At 38.8% G+C, this 27,973-nt stretch overlaps 1 protein-coding gene across 1 annotated transcript in view; it reads left to right on the top strand.

Moving 5' to 3' along the window:
* Positions 1–27,973, top strand: part of CCDC88C (coiled-coil domain containing 88C) — a 142,064-nt gene that overhangs the window by 71,453 nt on the left and 42,638 nt on the right. Inside the window, 9 exon segments of the mRNA XM_042460573.1 lie at positions 9,941–9,999; positions 12,580–12,663; positions 14,895–15,035; positions 18,604–18,788; positions 20,344–20,425; positions 21,885–22,043; positions 25,951–26,097; positions 27,517–27,529; positions 27,532–27,566. Coding sequence (XP_042316507.1) covers positions 9,941–9,999; positions 12,580–12,663; positions 14,895–15,035; positions 18,604–18,788; positions 20,344–20,425; positions 21,885–22,043; positions 25,951–26,097; positions 27,517–27,529; positions 27,532–27,566 — 905 coding nt within the window.

Raw genomic sequence — 27,973 nt, 5'->3', positions numbered from 1 at the left:
TAGAAACATCCCATCCCCATTAAAAACTCCATCTGCCACAATATATCAAAAACAAAATGCCTCCTTAAATAAAAAGGTCTTTACCTGCTAATGGAAAGACAGTAGAGAAGGATCCAACTAGATGTCTCCAAGGAAGGAAATTCTACAGCTTGGGAGCCACCACCAAGATATATCTCTCCTGTGTCCTAACCAAACATGCCAGTGACAGGGCAAGACCTGTAGATCTTAAAGCTTGGGTAGGCTCATATAGGTGATATAGTCTTCCAGGTAGTCTGGACTCGTCATGTAAAGGTAATAACCAGCACTTTGAATTTTGTCCAAAAATGAATCAGCACACAGTGGAGCTGTTTCAGCAAGGGGGTTATATGCTACCTACAACCTGCAAGTTTCTTAACAGTTTCCAAAGGCAGCCCCATGTAGGTACAATAATCCAAACTGGATGTAATCAGGACATATGTCACCATAGACAGATTTGACATCTCAAGAAATTTAGCCTCTGATTCTCCAGTGACCAGTTAAATAGGTAGGGTACTCATTCATTAGTACTGCCCTGAATCATTCATTAGATGCCCTGAAAGAGCATCAGTTACAACAAGGAAATGAAGAAAGTAAAAATATAAGATAAAAAGCAGAGAACTGAATTAAGAAGGCAGGACAATTGTTGGCAAATGCCTGTTTACTGTTCCAGTTACAAAGAACAAGCATAATTCTGAGCTGTGTCTGTATCTGAATTGTGGTGATAATCCCTTTGAAAGGTATTCATTGAACTAATGCCTGAGTCCCAAGATCATGTTGGGCTGTTGTCAGGGTAATGAAAGTGATCTCTCCCAGCATTCACATATCTAAAGAAACAGGGTTGGTTTGTAATGTGTCTGTTTAATTTTGTGCTAAATGCAAGTATTTTCCTCTTCTTTTCCTTGCAAAAGTGTTGCCGGCTGTATCAGCTTTACCGTTGAAAAAGAAACACTAAAATGGACAGTGTTTGATATGATTCTGTAGTGGAAGTTCAGGTGGCCAAGACTGAGGTTATGGTTAGTGGTAGGGATTGCCACATACTGTTAGTGTGCTTGATCAATAATAATAATAATAATAATAATAATAATAATAATAATAATAATAATTTTATATTTTCCCACTTCTCCCACTGGATGAAGGTGGGATTACAACCATAAAACCACATACAATACAATGGTATCTAAAATACATATTTTAAACAATAATAAGTTAAAACTTGAATCAGCAATACTAATAAAAACAATGTGCTGTTCTACACAGAGGTGGGATTTCTTCCATTTCTTTACAGAAGGTCGGGTGAGTATGTCCGCCTGAAGAGATCTGTCTTTAGTGCCTTCTTGAAGGCATCTAAAGTGATAAGATGGATTTCCTTCAGTAAGTTGTTCCATAACATGGGGGCCATGGCAGTGAATGTTCTATGGGAAGTTGATATTAATCTAGTCTTTGAGTATTCTAAAAGATTTTTCCAGGATGTTCTGAGAGTGCGAGGCAGATTATGTAGGGAGAGGCGTTGCCTCAAGTAACTCGGGCCCAAGCCATGTAGGGCTTTAAAGGTGATGACGAACACTTTGTATTGCACCCGGAAGCTGATTGGCTGCCACTGTAGAGATTTTAAAATTGATGTTTTCTGATCTGGATGTTCCAGTGATCAGTCTGTCTGCTGCATTTTGAACTAGCTGAAGCTTCCAAACTTGGTACAAAGATAGCTCCGTGTAGAGCGCATTGCAGAAAGTTAGTCACTTCTATGGCTAAATCATGCATATCTAAGTATACTCTGTAATAAAACTTGTTGTACAAGAGGAAGGAGGAAAGGCAAAACAAACTAGACTCTCCCCTTTTCAAAGGATGTATATAAAGAAGGAGTGGAATGACAAGAAAGAAGGAAAGTGAGAGGTCTGCTCTTGCTGGCATGATTCTACTTACTGGTTACTACAGGAGTTGTTTTGAGTAAATTGCAGAATGTTCGCACATCATACTGGCAATTTGAATACTCATCATTTGTAAGTGTGCAGAATGCAAGGCCCATACATTCTGATGGTTCAGGTTTATTTGGGGAAGAAGGAATCTGAGGTGAACATTCCCTAATAAAAACCTACATGGAAAATAATTGTCAGGACTCATAGACAGAATTCCTTAGCTAGTAGTCAAAGGACTGAAACAAATGTACAACTTAGAAGGCTTCACAAGGTGTCTATCAGTAGGTCCCTGCTCCCAGTATTCCAGCACAGTTTGGACTTATTGCTAGCATGTGACAGGGCTGGTTGGGGTTGGGGAGAAATTAAAGCGCACAGTTCTCAGAATTGTGGTGTAACCTGGAAATGTTACCTCTGGTGATCACTGCTCTCAGAATATCCCTAGGCAGCATGGCTACTGGTCATGATGGCTGGGGGGATTCTAGGAGTTGTAGTCCAAAAAGCAACTTTTCCAAGCTCTGGTTGCAGGTGGCCATAAACTGTATAACAGGGGTAGGCAACCTACAGCCCGCGGGCCGAATCCGGCCCGGCGAGGCCTTGGGACTGGCCCCAGCCTGGTCCTGCCGCCGGGGCCTTTGGCCTCTCTTGCGAGGGGGCAAGGGGGGCAATTGTCTATAGAAGCCTCAGAAACATGCATTTATATTAACATTTTTTAAAAAATCAACAAATTTTTTCACATGCCCTCCATTTTTTTTAAAAAAAAGTGTCCTCCATGTGAAAATTTTGTCCTACATTTGTCCTGGTTTATTTATTTATTTAATTTTGAAAAATTATTTAATTAATTATTTTTTGCCTTCAGCCCCCCCAGTTGTCTGAGGGACAGCAACCCGGCCCCCGGCTTAGAAAGGTTGCCTACCCCTGCTGTATAATGTTCTGACATAACCTAATGAAATTCCTTCACCACAACCTAAAAGTACCTGATAAACCAAGTGACTTTGTTGGCAGGCAGCAAAACAGAATGCTCCTAATTGCACATAGTAATGAGTAAGTAATGGGTTACATAAGTAATGAGTTACGTTTGCTTGGTAGGTTGCATGAGTCTGTTTACAAGTTCATTCAAAACATATATTTTAAAATGTGTATGTGTTGATAACCTTCAGAGCATTTAAACTCTATTCCTTAATTATTCAAAATGAAATGAGATTCCTTCCTTTTGAAACTATTTGCCAAAATAAATCTCCTAACACAGTCTGTATTTTTATTGCAATAATTACAGCCTTAAGCTCCTGCTGGTGTGGTTATTTTTCACACCCAGCTTCCTTCCTCACTTTGTTTCATAATTCTCCAAGGAGACAAATCATTGTACAGTATAAAATATCTGCCTAACTCCGAAGTGAAAAATCAGGTAACAACACAAGTCAGCTGATGTTCATATTGGAAATTTAACAATAGGTTTGGTGTTTTTTTTTATTGTCACTGGAGAAGAGAAAGTTAAGAGGTGATATGATAGCCCTGTTTAAATACTTGGAGGGATGTCATATTGAGGAGGGAGCTAGCTTGTTTTCTGCTGCTCAAGAGACTAGGACCCGGAGCAATGGATGCAAGCTACAGGAAAAGAGATTCCACCTCAACATTAGGAGGAATTTCCTTTCTTAGAGGTTTTTCATAGAATCATAGAATTGTAAAGAGACCGCAAGGGCCATCCAGTCCAACCCCCTGCCATGCAGGAAATCCAAATCAAAGCATCCCTGACAGATGGCCATCCAGCCTCTGTTTAAAGACCTCCAAGGAAGGAGACTCCACTACACTCCGAGGGAGTTTGTTCCACTGTCGAACAGCCCTTACTGTCAGGAAGTTCCTCCTAATGTTGAGGTGGAATCTCTTTTTCTGTAGCTTGCATCCATTGCTCCGGGGTCCTAGTCTCTGGAGCAGCAGAAAACAAGCTTGCTCCCCCCTCAATATGACATCCCTTCAAATATTTAAACAGGCCTATCATATCACCTCTTAACCTTCTTTTCTCCAGGCTAAACATACCCAGCTCCCTAAGGCGTTCCTCATAGGGCATGGTTTCCAGACCCTTCACCATTTTAGTCTCCCTCCTTTGGACATGCTCCAGTTTCTCAATGTCCTTTATGAATTGTGGTGCCCAGAACTGGACACATTATTCCAGGTGGGTCTTGACCAGAGCAGAATAGTGGCACTGTTACTTCCCTTGATCTAGACACTAAAATTGCATTGGCCTTTTTAGCTGCCGCGTCACACTGTTGACTCATGTTCAACTTGTGGTCTACTTGGACTCCCAGATCCCTTTCACATGTAGTTTCATTCAGCCAGGTGTTGCCCATCCTATATCTGTGCATTTCATTTTTCCACCCTAAGTGCAGTACTTTACATTTCTCCATGTTGAAATTCATTTTATTAGCTTTGGCCCAGCTTTCTAATTTATTAAGGCCATTTTGAATTTTGATCCTGTCCTCTGGAGTATTAGCTACTCCTCTTAGTTTGGTGTCATCTGCAAATTTGATAAGTATGCTCCCAATTCTTTCAGCCAAGTCATTGATAAAGATGTTGAATAGCACTGGCCCCAGGACAGAGCCCTGTGGGATCTCACTGGTCACTTTTCTCCAGGATGAAAAGGATCCATTGTTGAGCACCCTTTGGCTCCTTTTCATCCTGGAGAGAAGTGACCAGTGGGGTCCCACGGGGCTCTGTCCTGGGCCCAGTGCTATTCAACATCTTTTTTAAACAGAGGCTAGATGGCCATCTGTCGGGGATGCTTTGATTTAGATTTCCTGCATGGCAGGGGGGTTGGACTGGATGGCCTTTGCGGTCTCTTCCAACTAGCGGTCTCTTCCAACTCTGATTCTATTTGGAACCCACTCTGCTTTTGGTGAAACTTCAAGAGCAATTGACTAGGGTGGTAAGGAATGATTATGAGCTTCTGTCTTGAGTCAGTGTCTAAGAACCACTTTGGAGGCATTAGTGAGAGGCAGCACATAGAAGAGACAAAGCAACAACCAAAGCTAGGATTGCGTGATGGCAAAAGGTGGAGAAAAGAGATGAAAACAGCAGTGAGTATTTGAATGTTGTAGCAAGACTTCTTATAGTATTGGCACTATTGTGGGGTGCATTTCATCTCCATTTTAAGCAACAAAATATCATTTGGGGATGCTTTGATTGTGAGTTCTTGCATGGCAGGGGGGTTGGACTGGATGGCCCTTGTGGTCTCTTCCAACTCTATAGTTCTGTCACCTACCAATTATGTAGTAAAGGGAATGTTGGGGAATACAACTACTGTACTGGATTGATTTCACTGGAGACATTTTAGTTGTGGTGTCATTTGATGGAATACACCAGAGTAATTGACTTTTTGCTCTGGTACACGATTGAGGTCATATCAACAACAAGGCTTTTTTATGTTTAAACATTTTGGTGAAAAATTAATGTATAGATTGCTTGGCGGAAGTTGAAGATTGAGGAAAATAAGCAGAGGCAGGGTGGTATTTTCCTTTCTTTGATGGCTTTCCTGATTCACAAGATTGCTTATAGATCTAATCAAAAGCTGAAGGCTGAATGTCAGATGGCTGAAGAAGATCCATGTTAAAACTTGGTGTGTTTTACAAGTTGTACCTATAATGTTGGATATAGGTGTCATTAACTTCATTCCCAGATAAATGTTCCCGAGATTTTAATCATTCTGGTGTGTGTGTGTGTGTGTTTGTGTGTATGGATATATATGCACACTGTCATAATAAATTGCTATGCTGTTGTCACTATATTGTAGTCCTCTACAGTCTTGAGTGGGTGGCTCAGGGTGTGAGACGTAATGGGCATAAAGACGTGGTGCATCAAAAAGTGTGTTTGCATGCTTTTGAGGCCTGTCTCATAGACACTAGCAAACTCCAATTTCCTTAAGAACAAATTCTATCGAAGTCACAATCTGTACAAATTCAGTGTCTTCATAAAAGCCTTTTTCTGCAGCCATCTCATTTTACCGTATCCAATCACACTCCTATTGTTTTCTCTGCCTTGTTCTATGTCTTTACCTTTTTATCTTCATGTTGTTGGTCCCCTAATCCCTTTCCCTGCCTCCTACAACAATCCTGCCATCTGTTTCTCACCATCCCTTTCCTGTGTGAGTGAGTGTGGGGGGTCCTCTGGCCCTAGATGGTAGGGAGGCTTCCCGAGTACAGGTTTTATTCCCTCAAGACCGAAAGGCCTCAACCCACCATAGGGAGCAGATGGCCTTCCTGCAAATCCCTTGGTCTAATGACTCAGTGACCTAGTGTGACGGTGGCTGCCCTGGAATTTTCAGAAAATAAGGGAAATGCCACTGTTTAAAAGCATTAAACAGTGATTGCCTTCTCTGGGGCTATTTATTCAAACCAAAATGATGGATCACAAGTTCTGTGGTGTTTTCATTCTGGCATATAGTTTTTGAAGTCAAGACAAGGCCTTACTTCATCCAGTGCATGAAGCAGACAGTTCGAAGCAAACAAGCAAGCTAACAAAGGAAAACTGTAAAGATAATACATATGATGCTGGTGCATAAATTATTAATGGCAAACAAAATCTAAATATAATTGACTTTTACTGAAAGCATTAAGAATCGGTGTAAAACTATATTGGAGAGCAACATGTTTGGTTACCTGTTTTTGTGGAACAAACTGAATCTTCATTTAACCTGTGAAACACTCTGAGAGGTTTATTAATTGACTTCACTCTGAGGATTTCTCATTCATTCTGTTGAATTGCTGTTTAACTGTTACAGCTTACGGGCTAGAAGGAATTGTCTTATTCCGCAGGTTTCTGTTGGACCTCTTTTTTCCTGGTGATACAGGCTCTTTCTGATCATGTCACAAATGAACCACTTAATCTTCTTTTCAGGATTCTCTTTATTAATGTGCTGCAGGAAACATAAATGTGATTTCCTTCCTGCATGTGGTTCAGATATGTGTCAGGATGTTTTTTCCTCCTCCTCTTCCGTCAAGAGATAAGATGAAACGTGTTACCTAAAATCGTGTTGTCACTAAGTAGTAAATGTGACATAGTGTTGGAAATGTAATTTCTCCCTATTTGAACGAGGTTTAAGGGTGGAGGTGTGGCCTCATTAAAAAGCATGCCTGCCACCTGCTTGTTCTGCTGCTTTACTCAGAGGCTGAGAATTTAGTCTCCTGAGGCTCTTGCCTGACGCCTTCCAGCAGCACAAAAGACACAATTATCATTTAATTATCAGTATGGTTTCACCATCTCAGCTGCACTATGGCGCCAGCATCTCAGTAATGCAAATGTAGACATTAAAGGGTAGTGCAAAATGTCTGCTGTGGCAGTGCCGTTCTTGATGTTATGGTTGGCATATGGTACAGTCTGGGTAGGTGTTAACTCAAGACAGCTCCTACCACTGAATCTTATTAATTAGATTTTCTGTTTGCATGTTTGCCTTCATGTAAACAGGAGGAGGTGAACATGTTGACGTTATCCAGTGACCATTAATCAAGCTTTATATTACAGTGGACTAAAAACCTAATGCTAAATAGGAAGTTAATCGGTGTAAAACCATGAGCGTGTGTTTCTTGAAATATTCTGTTATAAACTTTTTCTAGCAGGCTGTGTGGAATGAGATGATAGACAGAGGGTACTCATTACAAATAGATAACTACTAAAACAATGAAATATGATTTGGAAGTGTTAGTGTTTGATACACAATAAAATTCCATCAGGATTTAACAGGGATAGACAGATCTTTAGAGAGCTGCCATCTACTTCATTGTATCTCTGCTACATTTCTAAATTTGCCTCTAATGGTCCCCAGGAATATCTAATCAAAATTCTTTTGTATAGTCTGTCACTTGTGCATCAGTGATTCAATGGAAGTCAGGAGGAGTAAAAGAGTTTTGCTTAAATTGGAGTATAATCATACTATATTATTAAAAGATTGCCATGGTTCTTGATCGTAAGTGCTGTCCTTGAAATCATTTAGTATGCATTAAAGTCACTTTATAGACATTAACTATGAAGTGATTTTTTAATTTAATATGTAGCTCTTTTTTTCCTTCCTTTATCTATAGGTTACCCTTTCTCTGTTTAAAATAGCTGCAGGTGAAAGTCAACCTGTTTTGTTTGTTTGTTTGTTTGTTTTGGTGGGAAAGGGAGAACTTTGCTTTAAAAATTAAACAGTGGAGGATTTTTATTTTTAAACAATTTTCAATCTAATTTTAATTTTAAATAAATTTTTAAATAATCTAATATAGGGGTAGTTTTAAACAATCTAATACAATTTTAAATGATCTAATATAGATATAAAGGTGGAGAATAAATGGAAGATAATTCTTCAGTGCCTTGCAGAAAGCCATACAAATTTAACATGAAAAGCTCAATTAATGTGCCAATATTATTTTAAATCATTTTAAAGAAGTTTGATTTAGAACATCTCATCAGAGGAATTTTTATATTGGTAATGTGTATTGGATACATTTTAAAATAAAACCCAAGATAGCAATAGAGAAATAAAACCTCTCTTGCCAGTATGTTTTTTTTCCCCAACGGGGGACTGATGTATGGTTTTTTACACATACCAGATTGGAACCCAAACTGATTAGCAATTAGGCCACAGTGCCTTTTTGTAAATCTAAATGTGCGATTAGAACAATTGATAATGTCCATTCAGGTTTTCTGCAGATAGAAACCATAACTAAATATATGTACAATAATTTTCAACTAAAAGCTGAGCTAAGTGTTGATCTTTTTCCTGCTGAGTGCCTTCAAGTCATTTCCAACTCATGGCAACCATAAGGTGAACCTATCGGTTTTTTGTTTTTGGGTTTTTTTTTTGGGGGGGGGGGGAACATTTGTTTGGAGGGGGTTTGCCTTTGCCTTCTGAGGCTGAGAGAGTGACTTACCTGAGGTCACCTAGTCTATTTCCTTGGCTGAACAGAGATTTGAAGCCTGGTGTCCAGAGACTTAGCCCAGCACTCAAATCACTACACCTTGCTGGCTCTGTTGGTCTGTTACATACCCCGAAATTTCATAAACATGGAGGAGAGTAACACATGTAAAAATATTGTTTTATCCACTGATAAAATGGTTACATATATCAGGGGTGGGCAACTGAGGAGGTGAGGTCAGTTTTCTCCCTGTTCCCCCCCCCCCAAAAAAAAAGGCCCCCCCGGTGGCCCCAAAACCCCCAGACCCCATTAAAACATTAAAATATTTGCAGGAAAGCTTTCATGCCAATCCTTCAAGTTCAGGTGTACCACATACATCCTATGGGCTGCATTTGGCCCACCTCTGTTACAAATGCTACTTAGCTTATATAGATACGGCATAGTAATGGATTATAACTTTATGCATTCATAGGTGAGTGAATGGTATTAAATATATCTCTAGTCTTTTATGTTTAATAAATTAATTCATGTTTCTGCATATGTAAAATTTGAATTGTATTTCAGCTTCATCCTTTCAGAACACATGTACAGTCATCTCTTTCCCCCATGCTACATATATGGTTATCTAAGCTCCCCTTAAGAGGCAGTAGCTTTTTTAAAAAAAAGTTTAATATTTAATTTACAATAGCATTCATTGCAAACAACTAGAATACATTCAGCTATAAAAATATTTCAAAAGAGAACACCCCCTTCATACATTTGATGAGTACTGTATATATGGTTATCTAGACATTCATAAATAGAATAGGAAGCAGAACTCAAAGGATAATGAGGGACCAAGCCAACTGGGGTATTCTGGGAGTTGTGATTGGGAAAGTAACATTACCAAGCTCTGCTAATTAGTAGAGCATATGTTTTACTTTTGGAAGTTCCAGGTTCATATTATGGAATACCCTGTGAAAATAGGTGGTTAATATGTGGTCTTCCAAATGTTGTTGGATTGCAGCTCTCATCAATTTAAGCTAGCATAATCAGTGTCACATGATAATGAGTGTTGCAGTCCAGCACCAGCTGTGGGGGCCCAGATCTTCATAATTTCTATATTAATGGTTTATTTTTGCCTCTTAGGTAAAAGTATGGATGAAATTAAAAAGCTGCTGTTGTTGGTCTTGGGTTGTGCTGTACAGGTAAGTTTACTCCTAAATACTTACCTTTATAGTATTATTGGCAAAATAATCTAATTTTATTAGTATAAGCTCTGTAAGCCATCTTTCTCCCAAAGAACTGACAAGCCATGATAATATGCAGAACTATTAATACTGTTTTTGGTACCGTATAAACAAACAGCTTCAGTACTGTATTACAGTCCTCCCTCCATGCTTGCGGGGGTTAGGGGAATGAGACCCCCACGAATATGGAAAAATTACAAGTAAATCTGCCCCCACTCAGAAGCCAGTTAAAAAGAAGAGTGAGTGGGGGGAAAGGAGCAGGGGTACACGCTCCTTTCCCCCCACCCTCCCATCCCTTTAATTGGCTCCTTGCCCCTTCTTCCCAATCCTCTCCTTGGGCAGCCCAAAGAGAGGATTGGGAAAGAGAGGGCAAGAGGTGCCTTGGCCTCTCCAAGACCCTTCTCATCCCCAATCCTTTCCCTGTGAAGTCCAAAGAGAGGATCAAGGAGGCTAAGACAGGAGGTGCCTTGGCCCCTTGGAGACCCTTCTCCTCCCCGATCCTCTCCTTGGGCTGCCTGCATCAAGACCAGGTTTTAACCCCTTAATCATGATCAGAAGGCTCTGGAAATCTTGGCCCAGGACTTGGTGGCATAGAAGGCTATATATCCTTGGAGCTTGTACCTCTTGGGAAACCCGCTCCTACAAACTAAGAACCCATTGACTTGCCAACACGTGCACACATACCTGAAAGTGGAAAGGAGGAGGAATGCTCAATGCCAAAAGATTGGGCAGTCCATGTGCCTTTAGTATGTGATAATTATCCAGAAGAAGGAACCAGTATTCTAAAGCTAGGTGTCTAGGATTCCACTTTAGGCCAGCTTAATCAATCAAAGCCTTGCCAGTTAGGCTACACTTATAACTTATCCTTGTTTCTACTGTATTTAACTTTCGTGTCATGGTTTTGGACTCTGAATCCTGCCTACTTTATCAAGCAAATTATAGCAGGATAACACGTCTATTTTTTTTTTTTTAGTTTGCCCATAGTACTTGATAATATTGTAGTTATCACATTTTGAATGTAAGTGTTAACACTGCTACTTTGGACAGTGCCTCATTATTTCTGATGTTATTTACTGATGTTGCAGTTTGTTGGGAAATTACCTGTTAAAGTACTGGGTGTGATCCACAGAGAAGCCATTTTTAAAAGCTATGTAAGCCACTGTAAGGGAGCCAGTGTGGTATAGTGGGTTGAATATTGGACTACAGTTCTGGAGACCAGGGTTTGATTCCCAGCTCGACCATGAAACCTACTGGGTGACTTTGGGCAACTGACATTCTCTCAGCCTCAGGAGAAGACAATGGCAAACCTCCTCTAAACAAATCTTGCCAAGAAAACCCCATGATAGGGTTGCTTTAAGTCAGAAACAACTTGAAGGCAGACAACACACAGAGAGAGACACACGTGCCCACAGGCCACTATAAGCCCGTGACTTCAATATGTTTAGGTGGTTTTGGTACAAATGTGCTAAATGAGTTGAAGGTTGCACAGATCCATTTGGACATTGTGGATATTTTAGGTCTGGAAACGGTTACAGTAAGTTCTCTCCATGATTAAATGCTTTAATACAAACCACACCTCACACTTGATGCAGAAGAACTGAATGTAAGAGGGAACAAAGTTAAGAGCTGACCTTTTTAGTTGTCTATCAGTGTAAATACTACTCAGTGTTAAAGACTTTGAAGCTTGAAGCTCTGATCTCATATACCCATAGTTCTTAACAGAATCATAGAATCAAGGAGCTGGAAGGGACAATAAAGGCCATGTAATCCAACCCCCTGCCATGCAGGAATACATAATTAAACTACTCCTGAAAGATGGCCATCCAACTTTTTTTTAAAGATCTCCAAAGAAGGAGAGTCCACCATTCTCTGAGGCAGTCTGTTCTTCATCGGCTTTTACAGTTAAAATGTTCTTCCTAATGGGATCTCTTTTCTTCTGAAAGTGTTATTAGCATAAATATTCTGTCAATTTTGCATTTTGTATAGCTGCAGAAGTTTTACAAAGTATTGAAAGGCAGGTGCAACGTACTCTGGGTAAGGATGAAGTTTATGTTCTGAAGGAGAGGCCTTCATGTACTCTATCATGAACGCATGAGATTCATTTGGTTGTAGTGCAGAGTAGGGACTGTCTTGATGTGGAATGATTCCCAATTGAAATCAGGTAAGCTCTCAGTATGTGGGGTTTCCCCACAAACTGTACACCACTGCTTGCCAACGGTTTTCCTTAATGTTAATCTTGTCAGAAGCTTTAATGTTTTTATAACTTTAATGAAATCACATATTTTTCATTTTAAAAAATTTCTTACTTGATTTTATGCCATTTCTTGGCTGTTCTATTATTTTAAACAACTTTGGGAATTTTAGTGGAAAATGAGATAGAAATATTCTAAAATAAACTACTTGCTTCTTCCCTCATTTTTACATAAACCCTTTTGTTATTGTCCCCAAGATGTTCAGAGACAGTTAAAATGCATTGCAGTGTTGATCCCCAATAAATATTTATATAAGTGATGTGCATGCTTTTGTTCCTTTATGTAGTGTGAAAGAAAGGAAGAGTACATTGAAAGGATAAAGCAGCTTGATATTGAAACTCAGGCTGCGATTGTTTCACATATTCAAGAGGTAAGAGTATCCACTCCTTAAGCTTTTTCTCTCATGTAAAGATCATATTAAGGTGTTACTGGATTTGTGATTACTGGCATCTGAAGAAATGTTTCCAGGCTGATGGATAAAGATATACTTACCTCGTTACCTGGAGAATAATTCTACCTGTTGATTAAGCAGTGGTGTGCCCTGAGGGTTGGGTCAATGAAATAAGATAGACCTTGCCTCTGAGAAATACATATATTAGATTTACCATTCCATAATTTCTTAAACATTAGACTTAATATCTATAATTGCATCCCAATGTCACTTTCCACCCTGCCTCTGTCTCTGGATACAGTCTACTTCTGATTTCATTGTTGCTTCAATAGCCCACCCTCTGCTTCCCTAAAAATGCCCAACATATACTGTAAGGATCCTCCAATGTAACTAAATTATGGAGGTGTCAGGAGAGATGAAAGCCAATGTTTCTTCATACAGCACATAGTTAAACTGTGCAGTTAGAGAGAACAAGATGTAGTGATGGCCAGCAAGGTCAGTGGCTTTGAAATGGGATTAGACAGAGAATAAGGCTATCAATGGCTTCTGGTTTTAATGTCTCTGCTGTTAGAAGCAGTATATCTAATTGTCTTTCTTTGGCATGAAGTAAGATCTTTTGAGGTAGATGCAGCAAAGCTCTGAAGCATTACTTTTTTGGACTGCATCTCCCAGAATCCCATAGCCAGTCTGAAAACCTAACATGTCCAAGCTTAAAGACATAGTAAAGCCTATTCTCAGTTGTGCCAAAAGTCGGAATTTCTGAATTGCTTTCTGTGGGGCAACAGTCACTTCTGTCCTTTTGGAAGACCAACAAAGGATTTAGAAATAAACTAAGAAGTTCCTTCTCCTTTTCTGAAATCTGTGATCTCTATTTGTAATTGTTGTGTTTCAAATTAGAGCGATTCATTTGGTGAGTTGAGACGTCAGTCTTACCTTAATTTATTCTGCTGACATGATAGAATGAAGAATTTTAGGAGTTTCCTCCCTAATGGCCAAGTTTCCTTTTGATTGGACAAGAGATTTTGTACATTTTTTTTCCTTTTCCTTTTCCTTTTCCTTATTTATTTATTTATTAGAGTACTTATACCCCACCCTTCAGCCCTAAAGGCTATCAGAGCTTAGACGGTTCCCTGCCCTCAGGTTTACAATCTAAAAAGACATGAAACAAAAGGAGAAGGGAATGGTGGTGGGGAAGAGGATCAGGTCCAGCAGTTCTTCTCCCTCTGAGGCCTGGACCAAGGCAGATGGGACTGGAGTGAGGGCTCTTCTACTTAGTTCAGGCCAGGCCCAGTGGAGCTGGCAGGCTTCACTCTTCCTCTGAGGATGTAGATGGCAAAGGGAAGGCTCATCCGCTTACTTTAGGCCAGGCATTTGGAAATTTTTAATGACAATTTAATTTTGGAAACGTTTAATGAAAATTTAAATTACAAAACAGATTTTGTACGAAATGAACATCTTTGTGCAAAATGAGTTGTTTTACTCCTAGTGTTTTTGCTCAGATGTGCTTTTTGGTGAAATGAAATTTTCACAAAAAATCCATAAAATGTGAAAAATCCTGTGGCAGTTGACTAATTTTTTGGCAGGATTGCATGATATGTTGACACATATTTCCTTTTCAAGAATGAGAAAATTTGTGAGTATTCTCTACATCACTGTTAGTGGTTAGTAGTAAAAGAAGGACCCAGTGTCAAGTTTTTGATTATCACCAAGCTGTTTTGTTGTTGTTCTTGTTGCTGTTTTTTAATGTTGGTATGGAATCTTGGTTAGTTGCCATTGTGCTTTTAATCATTTGCAGCTTAAAGTGGTTTCTCATCTATCAGAGCTGAAACCAGTGTGGAAACCAAAATTGTCAAATTCAGAAATAAAAATTTGACAAAACAATATATAGAAAACCCAAGTGGTCTTCATATATGGGGCAGATAGTTCATGCAGAAATTGCAGTGGTAGGCTGTTGGAATATGTTTATCCTCTTTGCCTGCAATTCTAAACAGGACATACTGGGAAGAATCCTCTTATTTTCAGTAGGACTGAAAGCATTTGAATCAAGACACATGATCAAAATACAGAAATTGCAAACACTATCAGGCCACAAAACATACTCTTCAGACAAATCCTGAAAAGAAGAAACTTACCTTGTCATTATTAAGTGGCATCTCAATCTACCATTAAACTAATCGCTCCAGTTTTTGTGTTTTTCTTCTTGCTTTTAGGTAACACATAATCAGGAGAATGTATTTGACTTACAGTGGCTAGAGCTTCCGGATGTGGCCCCAGAAGAGCTAGAGTCCCTGTCCAGAAGCATGGTTTTCCATCTTAAGAGGCTGATCGATGAGAGGGATGAGTGCACAGAAGTACGGTTAATATGATTTCTGTAGTCTGTCTTTACTATAATGCTGTTCATTCAATGTATCACGTTGGACTTGTCGTCTAAACTTTTGCCACATATAGATTTCCTTTACAGAATGATGGAAGGATAGACAGACAGACAGATAGATAGAATAAGCCTTATTTTGCATCTACCCTGATATGAATTAACAAGAGGAAATAGTAACAGTCTTTGCATTTATATTAAGCCGTGAGCCCATCTTGGCTGGGGGATTCTGATAGATTAGTCCCAAAAGTGACATTTCCAAACTCTCCATTAAAAATATAAGGACAGTTTCTTGGTTTCTGTTTGCTTTCATACTTGCATTTGAGCCATACAAATGAGGAGATCAGAATTTTGGACTATTTCAGATTACAGCTGGAATTTTATATCTTTTGAATCCCTTCCCTGGTAAAGTGTGCCTTGGGAAGTGTTCTCTATGATAAATTGGTATATCTGAGAAGAGAGGCACGAATTAAACCTCTCTTGTTAAGGCAGATGTGGAACTTCTTGTGTGTTGGTGTATGCAACACCTGTATCAATACACCTGTATCAATAGCCCGAAATGGTACATCCATAATTTTATTACCTTCTTCTTTGTAATCTGTAAATCTCCTTGAAATTACTTACTTTCCCACCTCAACATGGCCTCCATTCCCTTTCTGTGGTCAAGCAGTTTCCCTCTTGAATTTAGCACCCTCTAGACTTTAAAGCTCTCCCTTTCTTTCTTTCTTTCCGGATAATTTCAAGGTAAGTGAGCCAAACAACAGGCTCATCTTGTAAATGTCTTCTGGTGTTAAGAGCAAAGAGGTGTGTAGATGAGAAGTGCTAAGCACTTCCTTTCACTCTCTTCCACTTCTCTTTTCTCTCCATTATTTCTCTCTTGTATTTGTCCTCTTCTCCTTCTATAGCCTGTTTTCCCCCAGTTCCAGCACCTTTCTCCCACTTTAGATTCACTTCTAGTATTTCATCTCAGCAGAAAGAGAAACACTTGAGAAAAAGGATTGTGGATAGGTGAACTTCAAAATGCACATTGAGCTTGTTGTTGTTATTTCTGAATTACGGTGACCCTAAGGTGAAGCTATTGTGATGTTTTCTTGACAAGATTTGTTCATAGGAGATTTTCCATTGCCTTCCTCAAAGACTGAGAGAGTGTGATTTGCCTAAGGTCACTCAATGGGCTTTCATGACTGAGTGGGGAGTTGAACCCTTGGGCCCAAACAGATAGGCCCAAATAAAGCTGTTTAATGGTATGCTGTTTAATGATGCATGCATTCTAAGAGGCTGAAGCTACGCCAAAGCCACGTTCCAGTTCTAAGGACTGGAGTGCAGTTTTGGCTCAGCTTCCAGCCTCTTAAGATGTGTGTGTCATTTAAACAGCATACCTCCAAAGTGGCCTGAAGCAGCTTTATTTTGGCCTGTCTGTTCCGGGCTCTTGTCTCCTGGTGTCCTAGTCCAGCACCTAAACCACTATACTACACTGACTCTCACCAGTAGACTCTTCACCACCTATTAAATCCTTATTTGAGATAGCCTTACATTTAAGCCTTGCAGTCTGTTGCAGCATTGGTGTAAAGGATTAAGACTCCTTTGCACTTCTACCTTCGTGTTTAGGGTACATGTGTGAAAGAACAGGGAGTAGTTCCAGAAGGGATACCTCAGGAATGGAATTTTGCTTCTGAATTCTTCCATGTGCAGGGACCATACTGAGAAAGAACACAGTAGGCTGGTCAGCTGTGTCATTATATTTATATTAATAAAACCTGAAGTATGTTCAGAACACAAAAGTTCTCTTCTGCAAGCTATTGGCCCGTGCTGTTTCTTAATCCATCACAAGATTTTTCCCCTCTATTGTTTTCATTAAAAGCTGCAGTTTTCACTAATAAAAATGACCTTACAAGGAAACATCATACATTCTAGTAACTGAGCCAGAGCACATTTCCATAGACTTCAGATTGAGATAAAAATTTTCAGCCTGGGAGAAAGTCAAACAGTCTTAAGGATGTATGGAGTAACCATAATTCTCAAATACTGTAAAAAGGCTTCCCAACAAGCATTTCAAAATTTTACAAAACTCATGCATGGAAAATGTTACAATTTCAGAATGGGAGTGTACGGTCTATCAAGAATAATTATTAACTTTTATTAGCAACCACATACTAAGACATAATTAGACACAGCTTTCTAACTTATCTCCACACAGTGATGTCTGTTTTATTATTATTAATAATAATGTTGTTGTTGTTGTTGTTGTTGTTGTAAATATACCATTTATCCCATTAAAATAGTTTTAAAACTATAAAACTATTGACAAACAATATACCCTAGTCTGAATTAACAAAGATACCAAGTTGTAGTTTGAAATGCTTTCTTAAACAAAGTATTTCATTCAGACTTAAAATCAATTAGGGAAGTAATAGTCTGCAAATGTTTAGGGAGGTGTTTCCAGGAATAAGGAGTGGTGAGAGAGAAAGGGTGAATCCTAGCCAGAGAAGAAGAAACTCTTGGCTGGATTGCAGAACTTGAATGGGGAGTCAGTGGAGAGATATCAACAGAGGAGTGACATGATCAAATGCATATATGTGTTTATTGAGCATGCCTTATTATTATTATTATTATTATTATTATTATTATTATTATTATTATTATCCTGCCCTCCTCCCAGTACAGGGACTCAAGGCAGATAATTTTAGACCTAGGTTCTATGCAACTTGCTGTTTAGTTTATTCTGCCCGTGTGTGAATTCTGTATTATTTGAAGTGTTCCTAAACTGGTTCATACTAAAGACCTATGTTTCTAGGTATTTCTTCCTCCCATGTTAGTATGAGCATCTAGGCAGAAGGATAGGGTTGCTGTCCAAATGCTTTTCTTCCTTGAAACTAACAATTGATTTTAAGATATGTGTTGCAAATGACGAGCTCTTTTTAAAACAGAAATAACCATCCGTAAGTACATGTAATAGTAATTAAAAATATTCTTCCCTTTCTGTCTCTATCTTCTCTTTAATCCAGGTTCTGAACTTTAGATAGCACTCTCCTTAAGGCAGGGACCTGCCTCTTTGTTGTAACTCTGTAGGAAAAACAACAACTCTATGCATGTTGATAATACTGAACGTGCATCTCAAATGATCTACTGTATTAGATTGTTGATCCATATTATGTGGAGACCCAGTGTGGTGTAGTGGTTTATGCATTGGACTATGACTCCGGAGACCAGGGTTTGAATCCCTGCTCATATATGGAAATCCACTCTGTGACCTTGGCAAAGGCAAACCCCCTTTAAACAGATCTTGCCAGGAAAACCCTGTGATAGGTTCACTTGAGGGTCGCTGTAAGTAAAAAACATATTGAAGACACACAACAACAACACATTATATGACTACACACTGTGTAATTTCATTATGTACTTGTGTCACTGAAACTTTTCATGCCCAGATCTTACCAGTTAGCAAGATTGTAAAGCAATCTGAAATCTTTTCATAACTGGAGTCACGACATTTTGCTTTTGAATTTTCTGTTGTTGTTTATCTTGTTTTTGTTTTTGTTTGTTTCCAGCTCATTGTTGATCTCACCCAGGAGAGAGATTATCTCCAATCCCAACAGCCGCCAAGTCCTCTAAAAGCATCAAGCCCAGCCTCTTCCCCAAACTCAGCCAGCCGCCTCTCCAATGAGGACAAACAGCATCTGTCCGTGGAGCTTGCAGACACAAAAGCTAAACTAAGGAGGATCAGGCAGGAGCTGTAAGTATTGACACTAAGCCACTCGGTCTGCCAGAGAACTGTTGCCTCTTAGTTTCCTCCAGTAATGTAGAGCTGCTTGCAGAGTGTACTGCTTTTAACTCTAATACATTTCTACATTTGGACATGTTGCAGAATAGGACATTTAGTTTCTCCAGCCTTCTTCCTTAAAAAATACCAAATGGAGCTTGATTTTGTGTATCTTCTTCTCCCTCTTTCCTTCCCCCCCTCCCATTTTTAAGGTTGTTTCTGATTTCCTTTTTTCAATGTGCATTATTAAAATGTCTTTAGAGAAGTAGATAAAAGATGTATACCTAATAGTGTATGGATGATAGCTCTTATATAAATGGTTAAACCATAGGTTTGAGACTGTGGAGTATTCTACCTGCACTCAAGGGATTGCAAATAGAGCACCCATTCAGACCTCCTTGCTTAACATGGACAGGTCCAAAAACGAGTGATAGGGATGATTGAGGACAAACAAGGAGTGGACCTAATTGTGCTTCCTTTTTGCCCTCAGGACACTGGTGGGTGGTGGATAGAGTTTTCATTTCTCTAGGTATCAGGACAGAAGCCCATATTTCACTCCATTGGAGCTGTTGTCAAAAGTAGCATCTCCAGGTCAAGTCATCTTCCCCTCCACCATAATATGTAGTGTTGCATACTCTGTGTTATGATGTCATTATGTGCTTCCCTATTCCTGCTAGCAGTAGCCAGTGGTTGCTCGATGTTAGGAAGATGACTATCTTTACTCATTGCACAGTTGTTTTCCTACATGCAATTTTAGCAATCCATTAAGAAGATGTTGCACTCACAGTCCACTATGTCTATAAGTCCCAAACTCTGGAACTCTCTTCTAAGATTGGCCCCTCCCTGTTGTCCAGCTAGCAGGCAAAGACATTTTCATTCATTTTGGCCTATAGCAACAGATGATTGCTGAGGAAAGAGCCCTTTGACCAAAGGTGTTCTGTGTTTTAATTAGTTTATTTCTTGATGTGTTAGACATTGCATTTTCAATTTTGTTTGACTATTTAAGCTTGTTTTGTGTTTCAATTACATTTTATTTATATTTACTTGGAGATACTGTGAGCCCCATTTTGGGAGATAGGTGGAATATAAATCCAGCAAATAAATAAATAACACAAATAATACAACGTCTGTTAGCTTTTTTGTTTTGTTGTGTTTTGTTTTACGGCCGGGCTGCTTTCTTTGATATTTTTCTGATTTTCTATTTTTCATATACCTTTCTGACATCCCTTCATTTTCCAGTCACAGCTTCACTTGTTTTAATATTACTTGCACTTCATTGTTTGACTGTTTTGCATACTTTCTGTTGTTCCTGATTGGCAGCGAATGGAAGCTAACTCAGTGCTGATTGTGTGTATGCATTATAAAGAAGTAACTTGTAGAATTGTGAGACCCTGCTATTTATTGACATGATGATTGTGCTAAATAAATTGAAGCATTTTGTGTTTGTGTGTATCTTGCTAGGATATTCATACTACATTGATGGTTTTAGGAAATGACTTAGTAGATATTTCAACTTTGAAATTTACAGGGAAGAAAAATCAGAGCAACTTGTTGACACAAGACATGAAGTCGATCAGTTAGTCTTGGAACTGCAGAAAGTAAAACAGGAGGTAAGAGTATTTATAATGAACGAGAGCTATTAAATTATACTAGAAGAAGCTATAATGTACCATTTTAGAACACTTCTATTAGGGTGTATGTGCGTCTACACATGTGTGTATGCATGTATGTATACATTGTTGTTGTCATTTGCCGTCAAGTCGACTTTGACTTATTGTGACCCTGTAAAAGAGAGACCTCCAGGATCCTGTGTCATCAGCTATCCTTCTCAGATCTTGCAAATTCAGGCCCATTGCTTCCTTGATTGATTGAATCAATCCACCTTACTCTTTTACTGCTGCCTTCTGCTTTAGTCAGCGTAACCATCTTTTCCAGTGAGCTGCATTGTCCAGCAGTACAACAGCCTCAGTATTCCTGAGACAGAATATATGCATGCATGCAAGCATGCATGCGTGTATATATGAGGATTCAGTTTCATAGAACCTCAAGTACTGCTTCACACATTGCAAAAAAACAAAAAACAAAACCAAAACTTGGAAAATTTGCTTTTTTTTTAGTATATCCAGTATCTCCCATAACATAGCTAAAAGTTAACAAGTTACTTTTCCAATTGCTGCAAAAAATAACTGTCACAAGATGTGGTGGTGAACACTAGCATAAATCACTTTAAAGAGGATTCCATAAATCTAGGTTCCGAAGAAGCAACTAGTTCACCACATGTGAAGCATGGGACTGGATGGGCCTTGTGGTATGATCCAACAGGGCTGAAATGATGTTACTAAATGGAAGAATAAAGGAATATGGAATGAATGTGAAATATTGGCTAGCCTTTTGACCTAGCTACTTCACCCCTTCCTTTCAGCAAGAGAGCAACCCTAGAATACTATAATTTCCTGTTTCATCCAAACCAGGAAATTATAATTACTGACTTTGATATAAACCTGGATAAGGAGCTGTTACTTTGGTTAAAGACTGTAAATAAATTGATTGATTGATTGATTGATTGATTGATATGGAACTGTTGTTTAATGTCATGGCTTGCTACAAAGCAGTTGGCCATAATCTCCTGGTTTGGAGGATATAAAACTGTGGGTCAAAGATGGGCATGTGTGACCTTCCTGATTTGTTTGCCTACAGCTCCAGCTCCTCTGCTTCTATCACTCCTACCTAGCATAATCATTTCTGATCTGTAATGGGAGTTGGATCACTGAATGATAGATTATTTTAATATTCCAGGAACCTAGAATGTATTGGCCGCTAAACAGTTATTGCTCTGCGTAAATAGCTCACTGATATGTCAAGGCTTGTTGGAAATTTTAGCTTTGTTTTATGGGATTGAATGCTCATTCAATCTAACATCATTTTGCGTTAGCACTGTATGGTTTTTACTAAAATACAACAGTAACTTTGGTGTTGTTTCTCATTTGTGTCATTTCATGCTACCAATGAGTGCCATTTATCAATAAAGCATTTTTTAAAAGTCACTGTTCTGTTCTTATTTCTGCACAGAATATAAACCTCATGACAGATGCCCGCTCTGCTCGAGCCTACAGAGATGAATTGGATTCCTTAAGAGAAAAAGCAAACAGAGTTGAGAGACTCGAGATGGAACTGGTCCGGTGTAAGGAGAAACTGCATGATGTGGATTTCTATAAAGCACGCATGGAGGTAAGTCAAAGGACGGGCTGGGATACCAGTAATATTGGCCTGATACAGACAGGCCAAAATAAAGCTGCTTCAAGTCAATTTGCAAGTATGCTGTTTAAATGATGCATGTGTCCTAAGAGTCCAGAAGCCGCACCAAAGCCGCACTCCAGTCCTAAGGAATGGAGTGCAGCTTTGATGCAGCTTCCAGACTCTTAGGACACATGCATCATTGAAACACCCTACCTCCTGTCTGTATAGGGCCACTATCACCTTTTTGACTGTAGGAAAATATGTTTCATGAAAATATATTTACTAAAGCAATGTCTCTGCATTGCACCACAGCCTTAATTTCATTTAGAAACTATATCATAATTACTATGTGATTTTGTTTGATTTTATACAACGTCTACAATTGTATAACATATGAATGATGAACAGCCTTTTTGGTTTTTGACCTGGAATACCAATGGTAGTCTCTCAACTCCATTTCAAGACTATATATTGATTGGGAGGCTTTTTTGTTCAAAACTAGTTTTGAAAAATTCAAAAGAGATCTGTCCTGGGCCTAAAACAGACCAGGAGTATCCATGAGGAAATTGCACTCTAGAGATGCAGGTGGACTTTATGCATAAAACATTGAGTGGAGGACCTGCGGGGTGCATGAGAGGCATATTTAATTCTAGTCTTCAGATAGTCGTCTGCCCCTGCTCTGACGGAAATATCCTCACAGCAGAATCCAGGTGAAGACTAATAATACACTGTATATTCAATATGAAGAGGTATATAGATGAAGCTGTTTGATTTGTGTTAATACTTCCCCCACCCTCAGTAGTGCCCTTTCCTTGTAAAGCAGATAATTGGAAAACCTGGCAATGAATATCGTTGCATCCTCTTCTCTGTAAGACTGTAAATCAAAGTAAAGCCCCAGTTGCTGTTTGACCTCCTCTTTCACAGTAGTTCAAAGCAGCTAAAAGGGCTGTGAAGGAGACAAAAGGGCAACAGATACTTCAGCACAGGTTATGTGTAGAGCTTGGAAATGTTATCTTTTTGACTTAAAGTCCCAGAATGGGCTACGTGACTCTCACCTTTGTTATGGAAGTGTGTGATACTCATTTCCCAAAGGAGCAAGTTGATCTGAAAACAGTGTTATGTTTAAGTATCCTAACACTGCTTTCCATTGATAGCTACTTCATTTTAAAGGAGAAATGGAGCACCATTTTAATATGATTAACTTTCCAGAGAACAGCAAGGTGCATGCAATCTCTTGTTGGCTTGCTGTGTGATTCCACTGTATTTGCAGTTCTAGCAATGCAGAAAATAGCAGCATTAATATGTTTCCTCCAAGGAGGGTATTCCAGCCCATCATAAATCTTCTACAACATTCCTCTCCATTGAGTGCTGTGCTGCTCCTAGAGACTGGATACTTGGAGAAACTAGGGTCCCGGGGGAAGGCGGGGGTGGGGGGGAGAGAGAAAGACTCTCCTTCTCCAAACTTCAGTCCAAGAATCAGCAAAAGAAAATCTAGGAGCATGAAGTGAAATAAAAATGAACATGGATATACAGTTTTCCAAACCATACCCCTGCTTACTGCTTTAACACTATTTTCACCTTTCCCTGCTGGTATTCAAAACTAAACAGGTCCCTCACCCACCTAGAAGCTATGAACGTTCATGTGCACAAGCTTTTTAATAAGCTACAAAAGAAGTTGAGATTAATGGCTTTTCTTTGTTAATTGAAGAAGATAATAAATCTTCATGCCTATATAGTTTGTTTTACTGTTTCCTTCACATAAATATGATTTACAGTTGAGTGTCCTTTGGGGTCAGTGCCATAGGGAGTGCTTTCACTTTCTAGATTCTTACTTTCAGAGTTTTGTGGAGAGATCCTTCGAACTTAAACTTTTGCTTTTTAAGTAGATGTTACCATATTGGGCTGTGTGAATAAGATGGGTCCCCAAAGTAAGATTTTCGTTTAATCACAAAGATTTCACAGCTATTTTATCAATATGTTTTGCCCATGGGAAAAGATAAACTTGTTGATGAGTTACTAGACTTGTGTGAGGTGCATGACAAAAAGAAAGGTAACAGGTAGGGTGTTGCCTATAATGAATCAGAAATGTATTTCTGTTGTGTAGTTTTCTGAGACTTTGTGGCAAGGGAGAGGAGGGGGAATGAAGAAAGAGGCTAGCTAATCATTTCTCTATGATACTGTCAAAATTCAACATGTTTTGCTGTTGAGTAAAATTGGTGAATGTTTCTTTGCTGCAAAAAAAGCACTATTTAACTCTTTGCCATTGATACTGAATTAACTATTAAGGTCATATAGTCATCTTGCAGTTTGTGGCTGTGCTCTAGAGTGAATTGACCATAGGGGGGGAGAATCACTCCTTAGCCATCTGCTGTGTATGTTTTGGAGATGCAATGTATACACCTTTCCCTTTCTCCCAGCATGAATCTGAATTCTGGTTGATCACTGTGGTCAAGATAACATGTTAATGGTTGGTTAAATGTTTAAAGGCATAGTACATGCTAATGTAATGTTCTGTAACTATACAGTATTTTTAGTCATGCAAAAACAAACATGAGGATAAGATTAGACACTGAACTGTTTTGAATGTCACAGTAAACCATGATCGCCATGATTTGAATGGGCTGCAGTGAACCTTAGGTTTCCATTTTCCTTATTTCCCTCTTCTCTGGAGCAGCTACAGTTGACAGGGGAGGGGGCTCTCTGTAGTTTGCTCACATCACAATAAAACCAACAGGTCTCCTGGAATGTGCTATTGCTTTAAAGACTTACATCTGTTTAACACTGTATGAATCAGTACTAAGGCTGCAGTCCCTTGCACACTTAATGACCAAAATCCAAAGGGATGGTTCCATTGATAGATCTCATTCTCTCAGCAGAATGAGGAGGGTCTACATCTCCTCTTGCCTCCCTAAAACCTGCTTTGCTGTTCTGGGAAGCCTTAAAGGGCTGCTGTGAGAGGGCTGGAAGAAAAAGACAGTTCCTTCACATAGATTTGAGTTGAGAACTGATCCAGATGTTATATTACAGTGTCTGGCATTCCCCACCATTGACCATTTTTGCTACGGACTGCTGCAAGTGGCGTTCTATTGATATCTGAGAAGTGCATGTTTCCTACCTGGGATGGTTGATTTTCAACATGGTGTTGGTTTTAGCCCATTATTTACTGTTTACATTATTGTCCAGTCTTTTGTCCACCAAACTAAAGGCAGCATCTGTAGCTCTCCACTTCTCTGTCAATCCTGTGAGATAGAAAAGGCTGAGGAAACCCAGTGTCTACTGAGTTTTGTAGCTCACCGGAGACCTGAATCTGAGTGAGGCCCACTGAACTAATTGGGACTGGATTCCACATACACTTGTTTATGGTCAGGCTGTAAAGACAAACTGAACATGTGTTTCAGCCCTGTGCAGGATAACTAATTCTCTATAGCAGAGTATGCTTATGAAAGCTCTAGACTCAATGTGTTCTTGAAAATATATGCCTATGGGAAAGGGGAGCCTAAATTTCAACAGGAAAAACAACCAGCAAATTCCTTTCCTTCCCCATTGTTTTGCCTTAATCCTTCTCATAGGAAAGAAACAGGGTGTGTATGTTGATATCCTTTCATACTTATCAAGGAGACCAGTTGGTATTAACTTTCTTTTTTCTTTTTTCTTTCCAATTTTAGCTTTAAAATAATCACTTTGCTAATTCACCGCTCTGCATGGTGTGTTATTTCTCTTAATGCAAGTTCCACTTGGAAAATTATGTTTTGATGATCTACTAAGCCAAACAAAAATCTATTTTATTTCTAGTGTGCTGTTGCTACTGATATTAAACTGTTAGATACTGGTAGTTTATCTGGCATTTGAAACCTGAATGCAGTCATTTTGAATTTTATGTATTTATTTTAATCTGAAGGAACTTAGAGAAGACAATATCATATTAATTGAAACCAAAACAATGTTAGAAGAACAGCTGATGATTGCAAGAGGTCGTGGCGACAAGTTGCATGAACTTGAAAAGGAAAACTTGCAGTTGAAATCAAAACTTCATGACATAGAACTGGTATGATTTGATGCCATTAATTATCAGTTATATTTTTTTTTAAAAAAAGCAATCAATAGTTAAGAGGTAAGGGAAACACACATATATACCTCAGAAGATAAGATCCCTTTGAAACATAAGAAGTTGAAAAATGAAAAACAAACTAGCAACAATGGTGCACAATTGTTCTAGTAGTTTTGGCCTTGCAGATGTTTTAGAGTTCAGCTCACATCAATCCCAACTAGCATGATCAATGAGAAGGGTTTATGGAAATTGCAATACAAAACATCTGGAGGATCAGAGGTTACACCACATTTGAACATAAAAGAATATTGATAAGAAATGAGGTTATGTTTTGTATGTCTCATTTCTGCATATTACACAGAATCCTGTTTATAGGTAGAGAAATGGCTGAGATTAATTAATAATATAATAGTGATATAAGAGTAAGATTTTTCTCATACTGTGACATTTTTCTCTTGATCAGGTTTTGTTCATTGTAGCTGAAGAGATTTTTTATTTGCACAAATATGTAAATAAAAAATTAGCATCTCTTTGTTCAAACCCAAATGTAAGCTAAAGCTCTATTAATTTTGGGCAAAACACTTTTCTGGTTTGGTAATCCTGCTAATTGAAACAGTGCTGCCTTCCCTTAGGATAGAGATTTCTGGCCAGTGTCCTGTGAGCTACATTTAGACCTCATCCATAATAATTATTTTCCTCCTCTACCCTGTTATACCAAATTACTGAAATGTGGTAGTAGACTCATTTTTATAAACAGATACATCTCCTCACTGGGGAAAGACAACGCATGCCAGCTCTCCATCATTATACATCCCCTACCATTATAGTGGGAGAAACGTTTACCAGATTCTCATGGAGAGGCCTATTTTCTATTGTAGAGAGAATGAGTACCCATCTTGTTGCAGGCATTAGCTTACGTGTTAAACCGCTTAGAAACTGCGGTAGTTTAGTAGTGAAGGAAATAAAAAAGGGGAGAGGAAACATTTTGTCCAGTTCATGGACATCTTGAAGTAGGGATCCCTCATTGACGCAACTAGTATATCTATCTAAATATTAAGGCTACACCAGCTAATAAATAATAAATATGTATTTCTATCCAGCTTTTTGCCAGGCAATCAAGCAGTACACAGGTTAAAATACATCCATATTACTAATACCCCCCCCTCCTAAAACACGATTAAACAATTGCAGAAAAAACACATTTTAAAACCGACTAGCTAAATAAAAATCATCATGGGCAGAGTTCAACTGAGGGAAATCTTATTTGTGGCCGAGCATTTTATTCCGGGAGGCTTGCCGAAAGACCGTCTTAATGGCTTTTTTTAAAGCTCTCTAGTTGGTAATTTGCACGTAATTCCCTAATCTTCTTAACGAATAATAACCAGCTTTTCCTTTCTGCATTGTCCCCATTCTTAGGATAGGGATACTGACAAAAGAGAATGAAGAACATGCTGGAAGAAAATATGGTGTTGGAGTTAATGCACAAGCAAAGGCTTGAATGAATCAGTACACTTGGGCAGAGAACTGGAGCAGCTGTCAAAGAGCACAGATTCTCTCGACAGTAATACCTTTCCTTACAATGTTGTTCGCTCTCTAATCAGTGTGTTTAGTTTTGTTAGTAGCACAAAGTCAAAGAAGATTTTATATACGAATTCATTAACGTTATTATATATCTGAGGGAGGGGTACATACCAATTAGCTGAAGTAAGAACTAAATACACTGATTTACCACTGTTAAAGGCATAGCTTTTATAGCCTGGAAGATGGCGAGCCCTGTTTACAAAAAAACTAGAATTTGGTGTTCTGAACATTGTATTTCAACAGCGAGGAAGTTCTTTTGTCTTTTGAACTAAATGAATGGCTTCAAGTCGCA

This window comes from Sceloporus undulatus, chromosome 1 (assembly GCF_019175285.1).
Source record: "Sceloporus undulatus isolate JIND9_A2432 ecotype Alabama chromosome 1, SceUnd_v1.1, whole genome shotgun sequence".
Lineage (NCBI taxonomy): Eukaryota > Metazoa > Chordata > Lepidosauria > Squamata > Phrynosomatidae > Sceloporus > Sceloporus undulatus.
The sequence above is the reverse complement of the archived record's forward strand: the minus strand, read 5'-3'. Positions and strand labels throughout refer to the sequence as shown.